The sequence below is a fragment of the Struthio camelus genome, chromosome W (genome assembly GCF_040807025.1).
Source record: "Struthio camelus isolate bStrCam1 chromosome W, bStrCam1.hap1, whole genome shotgun sequence".
NCBI lineage: Eukaryota > Metazoa > Chordata > Aves > Struthioniformes > Struthionidae > Struthio > Struthio camelus.
The window spans coordinates 25,233,600-25,259,467 of NC_090981.1; the positions used below are offsets into that span (position 1 = coordinate 25,233,600).

Here is a 25,868-nt window from a genome sequence, read left to right on the forward strand (position 1 = left end):
TGCCTAAGATGTTCTACAGATCTTTTCTTAAAGAGGCCAGAAAACGCTACTATAGTGTAACTCAGTAATGTAAACACTGAACAGAGCATGAACGTAACGAAAGCAGGGGAATGGTACCTACAGTGAAGCTTGACTTACAAGCTGCGTGTGCTTCCATGCCTTTCAAGTCTTTGGGGGATCATGTATGCAGTCTTGTTAGTGATCAGAGTGTTGATTCTATTATGCTGGTCAGCTTGCTATTGCTTTCCAAATGTTTAAGATAGGAGACATGGTGGTATGCTAAAACATACATATAAACTTGATAGATGCTCTTTGTTTTGTGTTTTTGTTTTGGATTTTTTGTTTTGTTTTGCCAACGGTACACTGTTTTTAATAAGTTATCTTCAAAGGCTGTTTATAGGCCTTTTCTCAAGACTTGTTTCCCTGTGATGTGTGAGCAGCTGTTATCCTTTGAAAGCTTTTATCATGTATCCATATGGAGTGCATAAATTACAAAAATTCCAAATCCATTTAATTGGCACTGAGCAGCAGCAATCCTGGTTATCTGAAGCAAAAGAATCTAGCTTCTCTGATGAGGCTTTTTACACTGCAAGTTTGTATGTGACTCTACAGAGGTTACCAGTCAGACAGGATTTTGTGCAGGCTTTTCTTGTAGATGTACACAGATCCTTCACAGAGTGTGAAAATTGATGTGTATATCTTTAAAAAATATATATTACTTATAATTATTACACTTCATTATGAAGTAGAGTGGTAACTGGAAAAGTCCTAAGAAATAATTACTTTTAAATTATTATTGAACTTTTTTCTCATCTGTCACTTTTTATCATTGATGAAAAGTTATTCTAATAATTTTGCCCCCCCGAAATATTTCTTCTCCTGTGTTCCCAGGTGGGATGCAAAAGTAAGTAGACTGGATTTTAGTCAAGATGCAAGTTTCTTAATACCCAGTCATATATGTGCCGAGTAAGCTAAACCCATATCTGTTTCTGCCAGCTTGGCAATCAAATGAGAGAGTGTAAGACTAGATTTAAAAAATTAATCTTATATTCAAATGCCTGACTAAGGACACTTTTCGAGTTATTAGATGATGTTTTTTTGCTGCTTGAATATCAGCAACTCAGGTATGTTATAATATATTTTGCTACTTACTCTGCACCACTAAACTCAGTGGGAAACTTGACATTAATTTCCAATTACTAACTAGTGATTTTCATGCAAATGAAATTGAATGTGAACTCTGTTAATTTAATATTCTTTTGACATTATTTAAAATATAATAAAAATGAATAAAAAAACTTTTGAAAGTATTGTTAGAGTCTTGCAATGACTGTATGCTAACCTGACTCCTTGATGTATCACTTCAGGAGGAAATACAGGAAGAATTTCGGCTGAATGAGATCTGTTGATACAGTTCCCAGTTTTGGAGACAGAGGTGCAGTGATAGGCACCTTAAATCTGTGTGAATAATCTGTCCACTGATGGAGATGGATCACTTAGCAAATGCAGCCTTGTAATACAGCAGAACCATACCTCTAATGATTTAAGGCAGGAAGTTAGCTGAATAGGTATGGCTTCTGTCAGTTTTTTCAATGTTGTATGGTTTTAAATGTTTTATGTGAAAGCTAGAATTAGATTTATATTTGTTATATGTTGTATAGATTTGTCTAGCTCTTTACAGATAAATCACAGAACCACAGAACGGTTGAGGTTGGAAGGGACCTCTCGCGATCATCTAGTCCAACCCCCCTGCTCAAGCAGGGTCACCTAGAGCACATTGCCCAGGATCGTGTCCAGACGGCTTTTGAATATCTCCCAAGGACGGAGACTCCACAACCTCACTGAGCAACCTATTCCAGTCCTTAGTCACCCTCACCGTAAAGAAGTTTTTCCTCACGTTCGGATGGAACTTCCTGTGTTGCAGCTTGTGCCCGTTGCCTCTCGTCCTATCGCGGGGCATCACGGAGAACAGGCCGGCCCCATCCTCTTGACGCCCTCCCTTCAGATACTTGTACACGTTGATGAGATCCCCCCTCAGTCTTCTCTTCTCCAGGCTGAACAGGCCCAGCTCTCTCAGCCTTTCTTCAGAGGAGAGGTGCTCCAGTCCCTTCGCCATCTTAGTAGCCCTCCGCTGGGCTTGCTCCAGTAGCTCTCTCTCTCTCTTGTATTGGGGAGCCCAGAATTGGACACAGTACTCCAGGGGAGGCCTCAGCAGGGCTGAGTAGACGGGCAGGATCACCTCCCTCGACCTGCCGGCAACACTCTGCCTAAAGCACCCCAGGATCCCATTGGCCTTCTTGGCCACAAGGGCACACTGCTGGCTCATGGTCAACTTGCTGTCCACCAGGTCTCCCAGGTCCTTCTCTGCAGAGCTGCTTGCCAGCGGGTCAGCCTCCAAATGGCAAATCGCCTTTTTTTTTTTCCCATGATAAAGATAGCCTGTTTATAGTATCTGTTGTTTTTGAGGGTGAACAAAATGAGGTAGTTTATCAGTAAATTCTTTCTTCAGGCAGATGAGTGATTTTTCTGTACCTGCTGATCTGATTTCATATGCTAGGTAACCAGTTATGAAAACCAGAATCCATAAGCAGTCTTTCACTCTAGGATAGTGATTAGTAATTAATTTGTAGCCAGCTCCCCTGTTCTCTTTACTAAAAGGCAGTTCCTTGAAAATCTGATATGGTAACTTATTTACATCATATATCAGGCATGAGAATAACTCAAAACAATGGCAGAAATTCGGTCTCAAATTAAGCTTATGGGTAAGTATGAGAAGCAGGCCAGTTGGGGCAGAAAACCATTGCTTTTCCCTTGCGTTGGCTCTGTGTTTGACCAAATTGCTTTCAAGAAGTTGATGCAGTGATTAGATTTATTTAGGCTATATTTAATTAAGTGCTATGGAGTTAGAGCTCATACGGACCTGTAGGAGTGCTGCAGTTTCTTCTTGAGGCTTCTGAGCAAAGTTTCACGCTAGGGTTATTTAATGTGAAAGTCTCTTAGGCCGAGTTTAACTGCGTATGAACTTAGATTAATTATAAGTGGTTCAGTTTTTTGCTTTTAAATATTCCTTCGATGCTGCTGTTTCTGTGCTGAGAAGGAGAATATAGGTTTTTTGGTAGAAACTTAAAGCAGTTAGTTCTATGAGCAGCAGAACAAATGAAGCTGGTTTTCCAAGGAATTTATATTTGACAGTTGATTGACCTTCATATTAAAAGCTGAGTGGATAGTATACTGGGTATTAAATAGCAATGAACCTGTGCAAAATGGAAGTCTTTCCTGAAGAATGGGTTCCCTGATGTCTTATAGGGCACAAACCTGGACTGAAGCTTTCTGATGGTTCGTGCATTCATATAATCATGACAGCTGTACTGCATCAGACCAAAGATTCTTCTGAAGTGGTGTACTACCTCTTAGAGTGACGAAAAGCAAATGCTTTGAGAAGGTTATTAGAATAGGGCATGCACGGCTGAATTTCAGTTCAGGGGCTTTGAACCAGAGACAGTTGCATGCATGCGCATGCACTTGCTCACACACTTGCTCATCTTCCCTTTTCCCTCCCTCTGTGATACTGTCTTCCAGAAATGTATCTTGGAACTCATGCAGCTCTCTCACATTCACAATGTCCTGCAGCCAGAATTTCCACAGCGTACCTTTGTGTTACGTGAAGAAGTAACTTCTTTTCCTTTGCGTGGCCACCTTCTGTGTTTTTGTTGTTGTTTTTCCTGGCGCATATAGTAGAAGTTGAGCTCACGTTGCGCTTTTTTTTTTTTTCTCCTCAGCGGGAGCACTAATAGGCTCTCTTAGTGTTACTTTCCACGGAATTTGTAGGAATTTAGTGTCTTTGAGACTTTGATGCTGCTATAAATGTCTTTGAAATTACCAAATATATTTAAAAAGTTGGAGGGAAGGGGGAAGAAAGACTGACTGGGGCACAGCATGCCTGCAGGGAGAAACCTGGAAGAGTTGGTACAGTTGCTGCTACCAAGAGCCAGTGCAAGTAAGGGCTGGCCGAGACACGAGCATGCAGCTAGCGCTGGAGCCTTGATCTATGGCCTTCTGAGCACCGCACAGCTCTGCAGAGCACCACAGCTCTGGCTCGTTCGAGACTAACATTCCTGCACGATCAAGTGCTGTCTATGCTTTTTAGCCAACCCCAGCAGCAAGACGTGGAGGTGTGGCTTGTCAAATGGAGTGTGAAACTAGGTTCCAGCATCATTTGATTACTTTGGTCCCAGCTGTGCTTTCTACACGAACTCTAGTAAGCTTGAGGAACCAAAGGCGTTCAGAGAGGCTGTGCTTCGTTTGGCTGGTGCTCTTTAGGGAGGAGCATGTTGATACAGCCCACTCCCCGGCTTCTGTAAAATAAGGATTGTCTTGCAGAACGTTTCTGCTTCTCCTCTCCTAACTAATGTGGTGACGTACTCTCCACCTTGCCCACCTCTAGTGTTACCAATGTAGATCTGAACTATTACAGTTCCTAGAGCAACAAGCAATGCAATGAGGATGTTTTGTTTGCTTGGTTTGGTGCATGTGAATTAAGGTCAGATCCAAATTGAGAGCATCTAAAATGGAGGTTAGGGAGGCTCCATCATATACAGAGAAAACTGAAATATGAGAGAAAATAATACTGCTTCTTCAAAAGTGCATGTCAGACTTGTGCATTGCGGTTCATGTTCATGGTGTAACTCATGGCATATAAAATGCTGCTCGTACCCTTTCGAAGTATTCTTGCTTGTCTTGGCATGATCTAAAAGTGTTTTGGGGATTTCTTCTCTAAGCTATTTAGAAAATGCTAAGTCTAAGCAAAAATTATCAGAGGTGTCAGATGCATTTTTCTAAGAGGTTCAAGTCTTTTCCTTCTTGGAGCAAAAACTATTGACTTGGTTCATTTCTCCCCTTAGATAATTTCATAAAACAGATTTATCCCCTGGAGTATGTTGCCTTATTTAATCTGGATGGGGTTTAGCTATGGTTTCCTTCCTTTAGAGCTTGTTATCCTCGCTTCCAATCCTAAGGAGAAAAGGGCAGAAATAACATAGCCTAACATAGTGTCTTCTGTGCGGCGTTCATCAAACCAGATATGGGTATGGTGGGAAGAACAAGATCTGGTGGTGATGCAACAGGCTAGGCGTAGAGTGATTCTCAAAATTTAGTGCATCTTCCGTAACTGCTCCTCCCAGAGCAAATTGTTTCCTTCTGGGCCATTGTAGAAGCCTTCTGCAAAAGTTCTGATGAAAAGTTTTTCTAGGACTGGGTGGTGACTTGAGAGTGCATTTTAAAAAACATACCTGTGCAGTCTTTTTTCAAAAACTTTATTTTAAATTCTCCTAGAACTAGTAATGCATATTTAAGAGAAAACTTTCTGTATTTTTAAATAAACATTCTCACCATCTGTGTGTGAGAGGTGATTTGTAGCTATATGGAATAGCAATAATAAGTAGAATTTATTTCTAAACTCTAAGCTCCGCTGTAGTTAAAGTATTTTTATCTTGATGTCCTGAAATGCTTATTTGAAGGAAATGATTGGGATGGGTCCCAGATGTATGCTTTCCTGGCATATAGTTAGTTGAGCAGTGTGTAGGAAGCTACTACGTTGTCAGCAGACGCAACTGAAGAGTACATTTCTCTGTGTTGCAGGTGGTAAAGCAGTAGTCCTCTTGGGAATAAAAAAGCTGCTCTTCTTTTAGTCTGGAATATAATGACAAGAGTTGATCAAAAATTTTTTGTAGAGAAATTCCTGTTGTAAAAACTGAGGTATTTTGTGGAGGTAGCAGCTTTGGTGGTGTGTAAAGTATTCTGACATTTGTCTTGCTTCTTGCTGGCTCAAGTGGTGTAGGCCCTTTGGCTTTCAGGGTCAATGTTGAGAAGTCAGATGGTGTGCACTGCCTCTCAAATCCAAGGAATTTCAGGTCCCTGCGACAGTGTGAAGAATCTGGAAACTCAGGTTCTGGGAGTCTTGCAACTAGGACTGGAAAACCTGTACTCCCGCACTCTTGATGGTGGGTAGTATAGAAACAAGAGGAGTGCGTGTTTCATTGAGCAGCGTGGTTGGCTGATTTGTTTTTTATCAGAAAGTCTATATGTTGATATTCCAAAAATGGATGGAATTTGTTTTTGTGAGAAGGGCAGATATTTGTCCGAACTTGTGGACTAAAATCCTCAGTTTTTGACAGTCTTAAGTTTTGATCATTTTTATTTGCATATATTTGCTGCCATGTTATCTTTCAAATTGTTTTGTAATCTGATTTAAAATAAATGAATAGATTTTTAGAGTATATTTCCTGTTAAATAGGAAACATAGTTACTCTGAGAGGCCTAGGTCATGTACAGTACTGTAACCACTGACAGTGAAGCTGGAGCTCGTGGTCTTTGGTTCCTGCATGGGAGTGGGTTCCCTGACTTGCACAGAGCCTTTTGTAGTTACCTCCTTGTGGTTTTAAGTGGGTTTTATTTCTATTCCAGACACAAACAGTTCTGCCAGAAGGTTCTTGAGAATCCAAAAGGATATTTATTCATTCATCCTCCCCTTCCTTGTTAGTTTCTTATAGCTCTTCTGGGAAAAATATCACAGACAGCAGAATGTGAGAAAGTTTACATTCCGTTATAGAGAAAACAACAGAAATAGTTTTAGTAAGCTCCAAATATGACTTTTTAATTTTTACTTCTCTGGTTGGATTGGCTTAGTATGAAGTTGACCCTTCTGGACTTTGGAACACAGCTTATTTTCGGTTGTTTTTGTTTACTGTACCTTATTTGAACAATTAGAAGTCTCTTCAACTTTTAAATTTTCTTTGAAATGCATTTGACCTTTGTAGTTTTGCATCAGCTTATGGGAATTAGATGTCCGAATGTCCAAAGGGTTATTCTCCACTCCTCTTTATTTCCTCCCCCAAGCCTGTTTTTATAGCTAGGCCTACTCCTTGACATCTTACCCAACTGACTACTTCATGTGAAATGACTATTTTTGGTTAATTTTGTAAGTCTTTACCTCCACCCAGTAGTGCCTTTATCTCCAGAAGTGTATGTATTATTAAGTTAGTAGGGAGCTTGGAAATGACTAGTGCTTTTCAGAAATATCCCCATTGCCTTCTTTGAGTAGCAGAATAAGTGGTCAAAATTCCCAATCTTTTTAAGAGGTTGTCACATTTTAATTGTTAAATAAAAGATTAGCCCAAAATAAAAAGATTTGTGTGCCGAAAAATAGTCATTCTTAGGGTAAGATTATGCTTTAGGGAATGCAGAAAACTGTCTTCAGTCAGTCAGAGCCTAAATTTTGAGTAGTGAGAGGAAAGGAAAAGAGGGCAAACCTCTGGCTCACCTTAGAAAACTGCAGTGTCACCGATGGCTTAAAGTTATTACCTGTTTATGCCCATTGGGTGATCTGTTGTGTGAAATAAGGTCATGAAATCAGATGGAAAATATCTCCAGTAGTTGTCATATACTTGTGCAAAGGCATGAAGGAGATGTTTATGATAATAAAATAAATAAAATATTTATTCAGCTGTTGATTAGAAAATTATGACTGATTGAAATAGATTTTGAGAACAGAGGTTAAGAATGAGCAGAGAGGAGTTAACCGTCTGCCCACTCAGCACTAAAACCGTCAGACTCTGGAAGGAAGTTTCTGCCAGAAACTGAGAGCTGTGCCTTGTGCTCCTATAAATTATTTTCTGTAATCAGTGATCAGACTTTGGATCTCTGCTGTTAAGACTGTCCTCATCCAGTAAGGTGTGGCTATGGGACCTAGTGGGTGGTTGTACTCCTCTCCTCTTACCTCGTGAACTATCTTCATGTTTGCCATTCTTAAGCCAGGTTCATTCGAAAAGTTGATACAGGGCTACTCTTGCAATACCTGACTTGCTCTGATATCCCAAATACTTTCAGCAGCTAGTGTGGCTTCAGTGCCCTACTGTCCTGAAGAATGATCTCTTCTACTTTAAGAACAGAAATAAAATCACAGAATTCTGGGTTCATCAGTAAGGTGTCTGATAAAGCTGACCTTCACCAAACCAAAAAGCCTGGCTGTACAGATAGACTTGCAGTTACGGTTGGCGTCTGTTTCCCTGTTGCAGAGTACATGGTTTCTAGAAAGAATGTTAATTGTTCTAGAGAAGATGAAATAGCATTTGCTTTCAAGTTAACAGGATGAGATAACACTGGCACAAGAGCATCAGAATCCTCTCCTGAGGGCTGAATCTTCTTGCTGAGAGCTTTCCAGGGAGCAAAGGAAGATTAACTAGCAAGAAGTCTCAATGCAGATGGGCAGGGTATCCCATCATAGTTACATTAGTCAAGGGAATTGCTGTAAATTACTTTAAACAGCAACTGAAACTATATCTTTGATCATGGAATCTCGTCTTTCTATGCATCATTTGCTGTGATCAGACTGAACTGTTCTTTGCTTTTTATAGATGTGACGTTATAAGACGTGTAAAAGTTTAAATACATATAAACTGTAGGTAAATAATTAAGAGCAGGGGCTAACTGAATGAACAGCAAAACCTACAAAACAGGAATCTTAAATGTTTCAGATAGCTGGAAAACTCAAAGCTTATGTGATTGACCTTACAGCTAGTAGTGTGTACAGACCTATTCTAGATAGTCTACAAAACACTAGAAACAAAAGCTTCCTCGTACATGAATGTTTGCTGTAACAGGAGATTTCCTCAGGATCAATTGCAGGTCAAGACAGATAAGTGCTAGTAATGTTAGGAAATCAATCAAAAGAATATTTATGTAGAAAATGCTACTGGGTCAAAGCATCATTTTTTTGAGGTCGACATTTACCCTTTAAATGTATAGGAGTCTCCACTGTATGCAGTGTAGTATTTTTTCCAATTAGTTAAATTCAGTCTTTTTCTGTTTTCCATTTGTGGATGTCAGAACTTCTCTTATTTTCTGGGGTTTGTACCACGAGACAGAATAGCTGACAAGTTACAGATGTGTTAGCTAAACTAATTTTTATATCCTGTTGCAGGTGTTGGGGAACTATTTTGTTTAGAAATTGTCTGTACTTTCTTTGAAAATAAAGGTACTCTTGGTGCTAATAATGTGTCTTTATCTCTACATTTGCTGGATTTCTTCCTTTTCTTCTATTTGTAGCTCTCTCTCTAAATTGTGAAAGACTGAAGATAGCAAATGGGACAGGAATTTTTCTCTGGTTGATCTTTTTTTTTCCCCCCCCCATGAACTTGCCCTTAGCCCTTTACAACCAACCACTACCCACTTCCATGGGCATAAGCATATGGATTGGGCTGTCCCAGGACTTGCCTAATCAGAAACTGATTTTTATGCTGCATTTTTAAACAAGTCTGGTGTATTCATTCAGTCCATTAAGAGTGTATTTGGCTGTCTTACGGCGTAATTGAAACTCTGCTTATGTAATTCAAAAACAATGATATGCCTTTCTGTTACATGGCTGATATAAATAGTGTGCAACTGAATTTTTTTTCCTGCTTTGTGGTTGTAATAGCATCATTTCTGCTGCATGCTTACTACCTGGGAATTTCCACAATAATTTTGTTTCTTTTAAGACAGAAATCTTATGTTTGGTGTGATTAAACCCAGAATAAAATACCGGAAATGTCTTCTTCCGTAACAGTCATCTCTCCTTGCACCTTTAGAATGTGTATTTTAAATTAGTTGAACTTTTAACCATTTTTAACTCAAGAAGTTTTCTTATGTCTTTCCTGGAGGGTTGTATCCATCTGTGACTGATAGGTAACTTCTGAGCTGGCACAGTGTCACAAGTATGTTCAGTATTATAGCAGATGGTACAATCTACAAAAAGCCCTTGGGTCTTTTGGGAAAAGCTGATGTTGTTAACTTTAAGGTAATTAGTGGTGTGAGCCCTTTTGCAGACCAGTGTCTTTTGACTAATAGAAACTTAAAGTGCAGATACTTTGCTGAACGTATGTTTAGCTCTGTGAAAATGAGTATCTGTATAGTATAATCTACTCTCTTAATTCTGTGGCTGTGCCTGCGCAGATACCCTGGTTGTCTCCTGTGTCCTTGTCTAGCTGGCAGAAGGCAGAACTGATTCCTAGGCTCCTGAGACAACATCTCTGCTGCTTTAGCTCCCTTGGTTGCAGGAAATTTTTTTTGTGATGCTGTAGCCACGAGAGGGCAGAGATACCTAACACTGTACATTGTACATTGTCACTAGTCTTAGTACACTATACACGCACTGTAACGTAGTCATGCTTTGAATGGGAAACAGCTATTAGTAATACCTTAGCTTGACTGTTTTGGAAAGCTTGCGGAAAGTATTTAGATTAAGTACACTGATGCGTAGTCTCGATGTAAAAGTAACTGAATTAATCTTAATCTTTAATCACTACCTGTACCTGTGATAATGAATCATGTTAGTTATATTAGGACAAAAGGTAATCTTGTACTTAGTAGTCAGTACAAAATAATTGTTTTCTGTTATTTTCTAATTATATTTTAAAAGACTGGCATATTATCATTGCAGTAAGCCAGGGAAAGCACCTATGAATTTCTTAAGTCGATTTGTCACGCATAGCTGCTTTACAGAGGTATTGATCTAAAGCTACAGATTAGTTGCTGTCATGCCTCCCTTCTTGCTGTTTTTCTCTTTGCACATTTGCAAATTTAATTTTCTTGGTTGGGGGAGGGAAGGCATTCTCCTAATTGTTCATAATATGGTATATTACTGCTCCCTGGCATTTTACTGAATAAGAAATAATCACTGATTAGTAAGCGCTCACTTAGAATACTAATCAGTGTTTCAGAGAGGGAAAATAGCTGTGTGAAGAAGTGAAAGCTTTTGCGCTATGATGATAGCATTACTGACAATTACTATTTGCTGATGGTGTGGTGCATTTGCAGTTTTGCTCTACCTGTAGATCTCAATTCTGTGTTGACTTTTCTGTTAACTTAGAATGTGTTCTTGGACAAGTCAATTGTTTATAATCTTCATTAGTCTACATATGAAATAGTACATGCTGCCCAGAGTTATTAAACAATTTAGCGTCTACTATGGAATGTTTTAGGAGGTTATTGAGTATAAAACATAGCAGCATTTTAAAAGGAGTCAGTTGTGTGGAAAGCAGAAACACCTAAGGATGAAGTAGTTACCAATGAAACAAAATTGGAAAACGTTGTTAAATCTCTTGTTTCGGGGTTTAACCCTATCTCTGACTATAGGAAATTGGGAGTGCTGTACATGGACAAATAGGAACTAGTAACCCTACATCTTCATCGTACAAAAAGTTTATGTGAAGCGTTCATTGCTTGTCACTAGATATATGATAGTATTCTTGTGCTTATTTGTAATGAAACAGCTGGTGATTGACACTTCCTAGAAACTTGAACTATAACAAGCAATCCTGAGGTAATCAATAAGAAAGGCAGCGCTAACATGAAAAGGTGATAAACTGCACATGTAGGAGATTAATTTTATTGATATTACTTCAGTGAACAAAATAGGTAGATGTTTCTCCTGTTTTGTACTTAGACTAATGCTGCCCTTTATTCTGAAAGAATGAATTGACACTTTTTCTTTCTGTGGTTTGTAGCTGTTGTAAATTATTCAATTTTTACTCTTACTAAATAATGTATGCAAATGCTATTATTTTCTATCCTGAGTCTTGTAATTTGTTAAATGGCCTATGTGTTGCAAGTGTTCTTAGTGTTCTTAGGGTTTTTTTTTTTTTTTTTCTTCTGGCTTTGCCAGCATGTGCAAGATGTGGAATAATGTTGGGGAAGCTATTTGCTTTTGTTTTCTTTGTGGACAGGCAAGCAGGCTCATTCCTGTATTCTTTATACACATCTCATACTAAGTTGTTCTTCCATTTATGCTTTTTAGGTGCCCTGTCAGGAGCCAGAGAAAGCTGGGAATACGATTCAGGAGCAAGAGACCTTCAGAGCCCTGACCTCCAGAGTCACTTTACCCTACAAAAGCTGTTGGAATATGGTGGAAGCAATGTGATTCAACAGGCTGCTCTGCAGAGGCTTCTATCTCAGGCGTCAAATCTCAGCAGCTCTGTTGGAGGAAGTTATTTAGAACTTGCCAACACTGTAAGTGCCTTTTGCCTCTGCTTTTAAGTTCTTTATAAATTTTTTTTTCTTGTTTTTCTCCAGATCAGCCTTATTAGTTCAACCTTTGAGCCTTTTTGGAAACAGTATCAGGCTGCTTTTTCTTTTGTTTACCAAAATGCCGTTATGATTTCGGCAGTTGGTAGGTGTATATCAGCTCTGAGGTCATAGGATAATTCCAGTTTGAAGGGAACCTCAAGAGGTCGTCTAGTCCAACGTCCTGTTCAAGAGTTAGTGTCTAACGGAAGTGATAGCTGGCCACAGAGAGCAATTAACTTCACTAAGCTGCATTATTTAAATACCAACAATAACAACAACAGATCTTGTTTTTAAAAAGTGTTTTTAAAAGCCTTTTAAGGTTTATATTCATGGACATGGTCAGACCTAGAACTGAAAGTTTCCTCGTGCAGAGTAAAAATATGTAGGTATTAATACATATCTAAAGAAAAAAGGAGTTCAAGAAAGTCGATGATTCCTTAAAGGAATTGCATTCTCTTTTTACCTAGGAAGAATAGTAAGAGATCAACTGAGGTGAATCCTAAGCTCTTTGATCTTCAAAGTTAGACAGTAACATATTAAAACTAGACAGAATGGAAAATGAGTAGACACAGTATATAGATGTGTTATAAAGAAGGTTAGTTAGCTTCATTTATTGGTTCCAGTACTTTTCTGGAACTGTGGACAATTTTTAAGTAAGAATGAACATCTAGCTCTATAAAAGAACAAATCACGTCTGGCCAGTCTCATATGTGCTTTAACAGAATAATAAACTTTGGAGATAGAGGAGGAAGAGTAGATGTCATGCATCTCTGGCAACACGTTTGACCCTGCCTTGAATAACATTGTCATAATCAAGCTAGAGAAACATGGTCTAAATGAAGCTGCTAATAGATGAATATGTACCTGGTTTGAGAATTGTGGGGCACAGGTTTTTGAATGTCATTTCGAGCGCTTTGTTCTCTGATTTCTATGAAGACACTGCCAAACACAAATCAAACTGTGCTGGTAAAATCAGTACTTAAAACTTCCCCACACTGAAAGCTGCTGTTGTGGTCATTCCTTTAAAAGGTGCAAATCTAGGGAAGGTAGTGAAGCAATATATAATTTCCTGTTCAGTTTTACACATTCCATAGCTTTGATTTCCCTTAAAAATTACAATTTTTGGAAAAACATGAGCTATTTCCCAATGTATTATTTTAAAGGATGCAGAGTTCGCTTTTACAGAAGCTTAAATGGAGCTGCTTAAGACCAGCATAGCTAAGGGGAAAAAAAGTCACTTGCACACTTTTGTGTCTGGTTTATAAACTATGAGTTGCTATGTCCCTATTGGATCTGGTAGTTCGTTTAGGTGGGTATGTACTGACGTTTCGTCTTTCCGTGTTCCTCCTGACGGATGATTCAGAAGCAGTCGACTTTGGTAACCTGTCGTATATTTGCAGATACAAAGGCCCAGGTGTGCAGTGTTATTCTAGAATGCAAAGTGTGAATGCTACTGTGTTGCTCTGAAAGTGGAAATCTTAAAAATGCTGAAGGATCATAAGAAATAAAGACTCCCAGATATTATGGCTTTCTCTTTATTTCCATCTCTAAATTCTTTCTGTATTTACTGCTGTCAAAGACGTATGATCTTTGTTTTAACGAGCGTATGTCATGCTTCTGCTTTTAAATATTCTTCCTATGGTCTTTCAAACCATAGTACAATAAGTAGTCTCTCATTTATATGTAGATGAATACAAAAATGTCTCCATTTGACTCCTGCTAAGCATGGTATCATGAGTCATATGTAAATTTTTGCTTTGGCTTTATTAAAATAGAGAAAGAGAATTATAGTTTATTTTGTTTTTCAGTGTATTTCAATTTATTTCATTTACACTGTTCTTAATACTGGGGGACATGCTTACTGAAGACTAAATTTAGACTCCTTTGAAGAGATAGCTGCAGCTTTCTTAGGGCTGCAATTTATTATGCGTGGTTCCTTCTCTATCTCAAATTGTTTTACCTAATTACGTTTGCCACAATGACAAGCCTAACTGCTCCCCTGCATTCATCTTTAGAAATAACAGATCTCAGCTTTCGCATTTTTGTGGGTTGAATCCAGCAGACTTTCCTATTTGTAGATGAGGAGCTGGGCGGACCCCTTCGTACTGTAACCAGGGTTACTTCAAAAAAACTTGTGGAGATTGAATACCTGCATTCCTTCCCTTTGGCAGTTGAGTGTATTTCTTTTGGAAAACTGCGTAATAGAAGGACAAAGATTTTAAAATAGACTGTGCAGACGTTTCTTTCTAGAACTTTAAATGCTCCTAAAGTTAACCAGAGAAGTTTTTCTTCTTCAGAGTGCTTACAAAAAAGCAGAGCAGAGCCTCTCTGTGTCATCTTGCTCTTATGAAACAGTTCTTGACAGCTGAACATCATCTCCCGGTTACATCTATGCAGGCCATATGGACACACTCTTGAGAGCAATGATTTTTACATTTCCTTATAGACTTTTAGACTTTAGACTCACAGTTTTAACATAGCCATTATTGTTTTGCTGAACGTAAATCACCTGGGTGCTTTCTGGTTAGCAGCCATGTGATTCCGTCCCCCCACCCCCACCCCTTCTGGGCACCTTGAGGTGTTTTTCCCTAGCGGAGTGTCATTTCTGGTTATTTAATTTTCTGCTTCGTTTTTCTGACAGCCTACTTTTGATTTAAAACTATGCAGTCAGGCTAAAGACATCCCTGTGGTGACTGCTAATATACTTGTACAGCACAGATCACACTCATGAGTCAATGCAGAGTGTCTCCATGCCCCTCTCAACGTTGAGGTAAGTTTTCCATGTGCAAAAGGTAAAGGAACATCAATCGACCACTACTTGGCTCAGTTTCTATAAAGGGAAAAAAAATGGCATTTTTGAAATCCTGTGAACATACAGCTGAGCAGAGCTTTATAAAAATACGATATCTGTTCCTTCAGTTACTTTCGTCCCTGGTCCAGTGTTGATTTATCCTAATGTGTGCAAATATCTCAACAAGAAACTTCAACCTATTTTTGGAGGTATGGAGTGCTGAATAGTCAAAGGATCACATAATTATTCTTATTTTTCTTGCTTGGAATTTGGTTTCATGTGAAGTGAAAAAGATATATATATATATTTTTTTACTTTGGGGAAGATTATTCTGGTTGCCTGGAGGGAATGATACAAAAATGAAATTGAAATGTAATGATTTATATTCATCATTGCTTATGTTTTTATCCATTAATTTCATTTAGCTATGTTTTGGTTAATTTACATGTGTTCAGATTCAGCTTTTGTTTTAGCTGAATAAATTATTCAGTAGTTTTTACAGGGTTTGTAACTCTTCTAACATTTTTCAGATTAACTGTTGTTAAGTTTGAATAGTAAGAACACATTTCTCTTTATAGCTTTTCACTTGGATACCAGTATTTATGACTAACATATTAACCTTTAACTTGACATATCACTTCTTACTGATGATGTACCTGTTAATGTCATTAGGTTGAATACTATTGTAAATGTCTCTGATAGGAACCTTTGTATGTGCTCCAAACGTAATCATTTATCCGCTTGGTTTTTATTATATATGGCTATAAATAATCTAACTATTTTTCATGGATAAGAAAGAATTTCAGTATCTCAAAGGAATTCTTTCAGGAATTTGCATGTTTGGGATTTTTTTGTTTGTACTTGAAGCTTCAAAGTTGGATGCGAATCACTAATATGGATGGCCATGTAAATGCATTGAAATAACTGATTTGTGTTGCCACATCTGTTTACTTCCCAGGAGGCCATGCAATCTTGATTTTTTTTTTTTTTTCTCCCCCTGTAGTGCTATCAGAAGGGATAGCACTTGTTTCTAGGAGATAAAGTATTGCTGTTCTCTGAAAACGTTGCTCAGGGCAGCAGGTGGATATCATATGCATCTTGCACATTAGAATTCCGGTGAAGTTTAATAACCTGAAACAACAAGATTTGGATGTGCTTAATTCTCTTTCCCGTTCTCCCTGCACATGGTTAAAATAGACTGATTAATTGTGTTCTTTTTTTACTTTTTTATTTTTTGAGTATAATGTGTGCACTTTTGGTTTGTTTTTATGTAAGTGTTCATACGCGTCTGTGTTCTTACTATTAGTTTCTGTTGTCACTCAGCATTGGTAAGACGATAGATTTATACTTGTGTAAATGTGGCTACTTCTGACAACATGTAAATCCATTTCACGTGGTTTGATTTGACATGATAACATGATTTTATGCCTCTCTTCTGTCAGCCATAAATAACTGTTTTGTTTGGACGAAAGTCTCGGCACACCGGTCTTACATTTTGGAAATGTGGCCCCGAGTATCTCTACATGTGTGTATTTGTTTTTTTACTGTCTCATCTCTGAACTGATTTGGTGCAGGATCCTTTAATCTCTGATATTTCCTTCCAAAGACACTCTAGCTATATTGGAAACTGTTGGACTAGTTTCCTTAGCCGCTTTCTACGACTCTTTTTGATTGAAAACATTTAGGAATAGGTTTGATGGGGATATTATTGACTTGGGAAGGGGAGGAGTACAGCTGTATTTTTGACAAGAGTGTGGGGTAGGATTTCTTCATAACCACTTGCTTTTAGTAGGCTATGTCGCTGTTTTGTCTTCAGAGCTGTAGCGCGAGTGCCACAGGTTTGCCTGTTGTTACTAACTCAGAGAGAAGGGCATATTTACAGAGTTTCCAGCGTTGCTTCCTGCACCATCGTATTGTCCTGGCCAATTAATAAGGAGGCATAATCCTGCTTACCTTGTGCAGGGCTCTCAGTGCAAGATGGGTGTGTCTAGGTGGATGACGCTGGCCCAGGTTGCTCCAGCTGCCAAATCTGCACTTGCTTCTCATCTTAAGAGAAGAAGATATTGGGCTGTCTTCATAGAGAAAGAAGAACAGAAAGCTAATGCAACAAGATTCTTAATGCATCTTCTTTTAACTATTCTGGAAAACAGTCTTCCTTAGCTATTGCTCTCTGATTTGCATGTATGTGTACCTCATTTGGAAGTATTAAAGACTTCTAGCGAGCTTGGGAATCAACTATTTTTATCCTGAGTCTATGTGCAACAAGGTTTGGTTTTTGTGCAGTGGAATTGAAGTGACTAAAGCAAATTTACTTCTGACTGAAGATTCTCTGCAAAATAGAGATATCATCTCAGTTGGATACACAACTCAAAAGTTTATAAAAAACAAAAGCAAATGGGAAGTAGCGATTTCATAGCAAAGCAATATATAGATACTTTGGTATTAGCTTCTCAGCATCATCACTGACAGATGAGAACTTTGAGTCTCTGTCTTAGGAAGTATCATGTTTTCTGAAAACAGTTATTCTTCCTGTGATACACTTTGGGCAGACTCAGCGCATTGTTAATTTTTCTTCTTTAAGACCATTGATCTACAAGTTATAACAGACAGAACCGTTATTTTGAGCTATTATTTTTAGTTGACATAGATTATATTGAGTGATAATACTCCAGATGCCACTATTACATTTTTCAGGGACAGATGGCTTTTTCTTTCCTGCGTAGATGATATGCCCCATAATCAGCCAAGCCTAAATTGCAGTGGTCTATTTATATAAATAACTTTTGGTTATAAAATAGCACACTTCAGATTATCAGTAAGTATTATGTTTATTTCAGGCTGTAGTGCGGGTGATTTTGGATAACTGCCTGAAACAGCATTACTGGCCTGTTTTATGCTGAGTCATGAGTAACCATTTGTGTGCTCAGAGGTGCATATAACTTTAGCACTGCTGTCATATGACTTGGATGTAAGACGTAATGATTTCTTGCAATGCCTTAACATGTTAAAATGTGCTTAGTGCTTTAGAAGGAGAATATTGTAGAGATGCTTACTGCTTGGAGTTCAGTCACATGACATTCTGTTTTGCTATTTAAAACGCTGAATTTAATCTCTTTCTTCTTGGAGCCCCTTCTCTGGCACTTCAAACCATATGACATTACATCAGTTATTTTGATACTTTATATCTTGCCTCCTTCTTTGGCTGTAAGACAACCAGGTGTCCTTTACTTTGTGACTAGCAGGGGATATGCCTATGTAACTTACAATCTTTCCTTAGAAAGACTTCTCAGTCTAGAGAAGAAGTGCCTAGTTAATGGCATTCTTGAAAGAGCGCTTAATTCAGTCACTGGTGTAATTGGATTATCGGCTGACAACAGGAGTTGCTTGCCCATCTCATTTATAAGTTTTTATTTGGTACCTGTCACTGTACTGTTAGAGCATTTAAGGTGGGCAAATGATACTACTGAAAACAAAAGCCCCATAGCACTTACCTCCCCGCAAAGCTTTAAACCTTATATGTGTACTGTAATTTTTTTAAGCCACATTAGTGGCTTAACTTTAACTAGGCTTGTGAGAGTAGGTATTAAAACTGATGCCTTAAATACAGGAAGCGCTGACTGGCTGCCAAACATATCGGAAATGCTTTTGTGAGATGGAGGGTGGGGGGGAGGTTTCATAGAGTTTTGTGACTGCATGAAGGCTGTCCTTTTTGGTTCATTCAGGGTGTACTCTTACACTTGAACTCTCCATTGTTTAATTTATAGCCATCATTTGCAAAGTAAATGTGAGTTTTATTGAAAACACGCACAGATTTCTTTTGGGGAAAGTATCTTTTACGAAAAAGCGTTAAGAAAGTCTGAAGACAGAAGTGTACTGTGACAGGTAATTACCTGGTTAGTTTGCAGGTTACTTTTGTTTGGTGTCTTTGCTAATGAGAGCATACTGTTAATGTCTCATTTCATTTCTGAGGTTTTTATGATTTTATAACTCAGTAACGTTTGTATGTTCCTTTCTGGCAAGGTCTGCCCCTGTGGTCCTTCTCTCTATCTCTGTCTCTATCTCTAATCTGTAGCATAAGACAGAATTTAGTTACTTGTGCGCAGACTGATTTTTCCCAATTTATCTTCTTGACGAATCCTGTGTCCTGTTCACATTAAGGATCCAGTGCACTCTGTATGGTGAACTATGGGAGCCTGCTCTCTTCCCCCTACACTCATTTGTTTTCTGTGCGCTATGTGCAACTGTTATTACAATTTCTATTTCATGTCAATATGAGCTATTACTTGTATGAAAATGTAACCTAATGACTCTTTGAACTGGAACCCTACTAGGGGGGAAGGCCTGAAGTTGAATATGATTCTAGTAGTCTGGACGATGGAGCCCACTCTTTATAAAATATTTGTGCCCAAGATAACTTATCTTTTGTGCCTTTGCTGCCAAGCAAGGCATTGTTTCCATTCTGCCAGTCTTAAAATAGAATGCGAGGATTCCATTAAAGTGAAAATTGATTATAAGAATATAGATTCAGCAGGCTTGGCTTGTCAGAAAGCAGGCATAAAGGTGGTTTTCTCTGACAGAAATTTGTATGTTTGGGGATCTGGGAAACTGTTTCAGTCTTTGATTTCCAGCCAGCACTGTAATGGAATTTATTTGTGTGAAGCAGGCATCAGGTATAATAGGATTATGCATTATGTTTATGTGATCCTGGCTTTAATATCCCTCTAATAGTACTCAGTTTATTCATTTCTCTCATATAAATTAAAAGTGGAAATTATAGATTAGATCTGCCAGGACTCATCAACGTTATGTGAAGTTTAGTTTTTCTGTTCTTGGAACTTACTGCATCATAACAGAAATGCAGATGAGCAGGAAGAAAATAATAAACTTTCATAAAAACTCCCTTCAGCAGCATATTGACACTGTTTCTTTATCTGTTGTAAATTATTGCACTGTATCCCCTCTCTAAGAACTCTATGCTGTTTTTTGTGAGTTTATTTGAGAGTCCTGTTACTATCCATCTGCAGATGATCAGAGCACCAAGTGACGAGTGTCAACACAGGGCACATTTGCTCAGATAGCCTTTTAATAGGTGCTCTTGACTGAGGCTTTTAATTGGATCTTTCAGGTGACTGCCAAGTAGCATCCCCTACAAGCACATAACGGTGCAGTACACAGAATAATGGGTTTTGACCCATTGCTGCAGTTGTAATTGGGTATTGAGAACTGGCATGGCGCAGTTAGGTGCTATAGGAAAGGGGCTGTGAAGCAGTGTGTAAGCAGACATGCTCACGGTCGACGCAGCAAATTTCCTAACTTCTAATTTAACTTAATTGCAAGGACTTTGTTCTCCGCCCCAACTTTGTCCACTACTTAGAAACCGGCCTTATGCATCTCATTTTGTCTGCTCTAGTTAAGAGGAGAGCTCCGACTGTGATGTAGATGTTCAGATCTTTTTATTTTTCCAAACTTTTTTTTTCCAGTTGTCTGAAATGAAGAGCAGTTCACCTGGTATGTTGTGCCAGCGCTACTGCACACAGCTGTGTAGAATGTAGTGTTAATATTGTGCCTTGCTTGGCAATGACAGGCTGAATCTGAGGCCCAGGGTCAGTCTGTAGTATTAACCTCCTGGATTCCCACGTGCCGAAGAGATTACCGTGTAACTTCAGTCATGAGAATTTCTCTCTTCACCTGGCATAGCTGCAGTTGTCGATGCTGAGCTTCAGTGAATTGTCATCTATTAAAAAGATAAAAATACTTCTGCATACATACTAAACCCTCATGTTTTGTTTACATGATACATTAGAACTGTGAAAATAAAGTGAAAATCTTTCCACGGTGCACAGTACAAAATGGACTCTGGATGTTTTCCTGGTCAGTGCTATAATGGAGTATGCAACCATTATCCTGCCAACCAAGTGAGACGAGGCAGGTTTCCATAAAAGCCTATCAGTGCCATGATTGAATTAGTCAAGAGGCTCCTGCTCTGCGGAATCATCTCTGGCACTCTCGGGTCTGGGACGTTGACTTGAGGCAGTACAGGATGCTGCCACCATCCAAACTGTCAGCTCCTCTTCATGTTTGGTATTTTTTAATGAGTGTATGGTTGGCAGCACAGCTGTTTTGGGGAACTATTTTGGTGCCAGTGCAGAGAGAATGGGAGGTGAGCGGTTCTGCACATGTGCTCTCTAGCTCTCTTTTTCTACGTTTTGTGAAGAAATGTTTCAGCAGGGTTGCTTCATTTCGGACTACAAAAGCATATTGTTACTTCTCAGCCGGGAAACAGGTTATGATAATAGCTATGTTGCAGTATATTGGTAAACTGTTTTTCATCATGGTAAGAAGCAATCAAAATAAACTATTTGAATTTCAGGAAGGGCAATTTCTGTTCTATGAAGAGTTTGTAATGAAATAAAAACCCCACTGCTATATATACACCTGAGTAAGGTCTGTGCCCTTAAGCTGAATAACCAGCTCTAATTTCCTACACTGAATTTCGTATTACATTACCTACTTGAAGCCATAATTTTAGGGAAGTGACTGGAGCAAAAGACATTGAATTTCTCTATCCTATGCATTTTTAAAGAGATAGTAAGTGCCTATTATTGGTTGAATCTAATTTTTACGTGAATATTGATTGTCTGGTATGCACTGCAGAAAAAGAGAAAAAGTCTTTGTTTCTGTAGGACCTACAAGGATGTCAGGCATTTCTTTATATTGATGAAAGGTCTTGTGCTGTAAGAGTAGAACAAACACATTTTTTTAAAAAAAGGAGGCTGTTGGATGGGATTATTTTCTTTATTTTAGTTAATTGATAGACCTTATTTGAATGAATAAGCACTGGTAATATTCAGCAAGTCATTTTTAAACTGAGTGAAGTAGGTGGCTGTTAAGATGAGACCTGAAAGTAAAGAAGATTTTTAGCTTTGTAATCCTGCTCGAAAGTGGTTTTTTCGTGACCGTGAGTGGCATGAGAAAACTGGAAACAGATCTCAGGCTGGAGAACAAACAGACCATACTAGAAAATCAGAGATTTTGTAAATGATGAAGCAGGACTACTCCCTGTCCCTCCCAAAGTAAAATGAAACCGTCAGATATGACGGGCGAAGTAGAAATAAGGCAGAAGTAGCATAGTCTTGAAGACTGTGGTGAGAAGCTTTAAATGTAGGAAAATACATAGGGAAAGAGTCACTGGAAAAATTCAAAAGGTAAAAGCGTACAGTTCAATGGGCAGGAAACTGCATTTCATAGATCAGATGGAGATTAGAATAGAGGGCTTGGATTTTAAGTTTAGCCATTTGGGGAGAGAAAAAGGAGAGACCTTAGAAAAACACAGAAACATGAATATTTACTAGATGCTGAATATATAGGGAGCTGAGAAGTGATCCAAAGGCCAGTTTGCAGATCTTCCTAAGCAGCCACTAAACTATGTATCCAAAGAAGACAGCAAGTAAAAAAAAATTCAAATGAGAGCAGTAGGAGTTCAGTTGTAATATTTTTGAAGTTGTTGATAGTAAAATAGATCTGGTTGAAATTTTTCAATTCACCAGAGGTTTTATTATATATCATTTTTAACTCATATCATGGTTGAAGTAAATTTTCTTTGCATATCTGCCAAACTGAAAGCTCCCCAGACCCCATAAGTGCTCAAAGAAGTTGATATTCTTTTTGTTTAAATGCTCATGCCAGCAAAAAAATCTTACAGTATACTGATTTTTAGGTCGTGTTTGTCAGCAACTTGCTCAAGTTTCAAGTAGGGTGCTGTCAGACACTTGCCTTGGATTCACCAAAATTCATCTAATATGAAACATTTCAGTCTAAGTGAATCTGTATTTTGTAATATATACATATATTTTTATTTTTTATATTTTTGTTTTTTATACACCCACTATATATGCATACATATATATATATATATGTAGTCAGAAAGTATCCCTCAATTCATCTTTTAAATGTTCTGAAGAGATACTGAGTAGAGATGCTGAAATGTGATGTTTGGATAGATGGAGGGGGGAAGAGTCCAGCTATAGCTCTGATGTAAACCAGGGGGCCAGGATCTCTTTCCCCTTCTTTGTGTCACCATGGCACTTATGTGGTCACTGGGTCCAGCTCAGGGAAGTGTTGGGCTGATATACTCGTGGTAATGGAAGTCAGAATGGAGAGAAACGTTGTTTTGATTAGAGAAAAGAGTTAGATTGACTGCATGTAGACGGCTCGAAGAGTCTTAGGGTAAAAGAGAAATGGGCAGAAGAGGAGTTGGATTGCTGAATTTTTGCAGAGACCAGAGCGTGACTGTGGAGTGGGGATTGGAACTCGAAATCAGGAAGAAGATAGAAAAGCTTTGAAGGAGAAATACAAAACTAAGAGTTTAGGAATGAGGAGAGGATGCAAATGAGAAAATCTCACTCTCAGGGACTGGGAAAAACAGGAGAGACTTAGAGGAGGAGTCCTGGCAAATCTTATTTAAGCAAGTGAGAAGTTTTGAAAGAAATGCAATTTGCAGCTGATGAAGGGATACAATTTCTGATGAAGTGGGGAAGTAGATATCTTGAAGCTAGGACTAATCTAAGGGCATGCCGTTAGGAATGATCTTATTTTTAGTGCAATAAGCGTGCAAAACCACAGGGCTGTTTCTACGGGAGTTAAATGGGAATATGGGTACCAAGGTTCTGGAGATCGGGAATGAAGTGAGTGAATTTATCTTGTGGTGAGTAAGTGGAGGAAGGCATGACTGAACGGAGGGACACTGGATGTTGAAGGGAAGCTTAGCAGAAATATGCTGACCTGAACTGTAGTTTACAGAATGGCCTCTTTTGTGTTTGTAAGCAAGGAGCAAATGAGCAGTGATAATAATTAGGTGGCAGTAAGACAGAAGGAACTTAAAAATTGCTACCGTTTCCCCCTGTTGTCCTCTCAGACAAGTCTCATGAATAACAGGCTCACATAGGCTCCTTGATCCTTTTCCCGTTCTGACCCTATGTTTAAGGCTCAGTGGGGTCAGATGGAATCGCAATGAATGTGATGGCTGTGGATGAAATGACAGAAAATGAGAGTGATTGGTTGACAGCTTGGTGAGTGGCTTGGTGGCATAAAATACTGGAGGATGGAAAGAGGGATCATATGTAAACTCCCAAGGAGACTGGTCAGGTCAAGGACGTGACATTTTAAGTGGATTAAGTATTTGGAGAGAGGTGAAGGGGTGAGAGTAGCTGATTGAAGTGCTGTTTGGAAATTCCATTATTCTAGACATGTTATCTGTTTTAGACTAATCAAGACGGTATGACTGAAGGAAAGAAGAGAAGTTTACTTGTGTTTTTCAGAGTGAGTGCTTCATTCTTTAGTATAAGGTTACTTGCAATTGTTTCAAATGAGCCAGACTCTTTTCTCTCAGCCTAGGTGCCATAACCTTTAGTAGCATTAATGAGAACAGTTTGCTTCAAGAAGAAGCAACTATCCTTGTCAACCTCTCCCTTTTAAATCATAGTGCATTAGTGCTATTGAATAAAGAACTGCCTGGAAACATTATCCAAGTATTGTATTGAATTTCCACTTCCAAATTTAGCCTTCATGTTAACCTTCTGAGTGCTAGTACTTTGTCCATGGAAATACAGACCCTGGCACTACACCTGCCTATTTTGAGCCAAAGAGAGAACAAGAACATGTTGTCCTTCAGTTGTGTGTAGTATATTTGTAACATTTGAATGGGTAGTTTATTTGCGTGTGGAACTGTGCAGGGTGCTACTCTAATTGCAGAGATAAAGTTGAAATAAACAAACATGAATTAAATGCTTAATAGACTTCAGTTAGTGGCATTTCCATGATAAAGCTAACTAAACGGAACAAACCCAAAATACCTTATTTCATACATGCTGGAATTGTGATCAGCTAATCATTCATGTTGTGTGCAGAGTGAAATTGCTTGCCAGAGAATGGCACGTGCTATATACTGAAGGATGTAACATATACATATTTAACAGATAGCCTCTTTTATGGTATAGTTTTCACTTTGCAGCTGTCAAAACAAGACTGATGGAAAATTCATGCTTGGCAATTGTGTCACATCTGCTTCAGTAACTGTTAGGAAATAGACTACTCTAGTTACTGGAAGATACTGTGAGTGAGAGACCTTGCAAAATTTCTACAGTGCTAAGTTTTTTCCATGTTCCATGGGAGTTTCAAAAGTAAAGGTGAGAAAGGCAGCGAAGTTGTATCTGTACCAAAAGAATGGTATTATGCCGGCTGGTAGAGTAAACCTTGCTGAATGATTATCCAAAGACAACCAAAAGATAGACTCCTCAGTAAATATCTGATACGTGTCAATGATTCTTTTAACACAGATTAAAAAGAAACAGTAAATGGAATAAAATGGAATAGAGTGGCCATCCGATTATTAGATCAACAGTGAGCAAACATCCACACTAATGGTTGTTACTGAATAATTCTGAAATTATTTTGGGAAGAATCTGTCAGTGCACATGCGCATACCTACAGGCAGTATGCAGCATGAGCGCTTTGGAGGTACAGAAAACACTAACTGGTCAGAATGCGCTGAGGTTGGCTGGAAGCTCAGCCCAGTAGCTTTGTCTTGACTGAGTCTGTTTGTTTATTTCAACTTTTTCTACCCGCATCAATGACGGTTAGGGTCATCCAGTTTGTCATTCTTGATTGTATTATGGTAATACAGGCTGAGGCATCCACTGAGACTAGGCCCTCTTGGGCTAAGAAATGTACAAGTGTCTAGTGTAAGAGATTCTGCCCCCCAAAGACTGTAGAGGCTAAATAAAGAAGGCAGACACAACGTGGAGAGCAAGAGAGCGTTATAATCCTGGATGAGCAACTAAGACAGGGAGACAGTAAACGAACAGTCAGCGGCCAAACAGAAATGGACAGGGATCGAGCCTAATAGGCACCTCTTTCTATCTCAATCACAGGGCTCTCCTTTCTCTTTCTGGGCGATACTAAATTGGTATTCTCAAGATTT

The 25,868-nt window shown here is 38.6% G+C and overlaps 1 protein-coding gene across 8 annotated transcripts in view; it reads left to right on the plus strand.

Moving 5' to 3' along the window:
• Positions 1 to 25,868, plus strand: part of LOC138060877 (colorectal mutant cancer protein) — a 213,148-nt gene that overhangs the window by 28,628 nt on the left and 158,652 nt on the right. For all 8 annotated transcript variants that reach the window (XM_068924301.1, XM_068924299.1, XM_068924302.1 and 5 more), the window contains one exon: positions 11,831 to 12,042. In XM_068924301.1, coding sequence (XP_068780402.1) covers positions 11,831 to 12,042 — 212 coding nt within the window. The remainder of the gene's footprint in view (positions 1 to 11,830; positions 12,043 to 25,868) is intronic.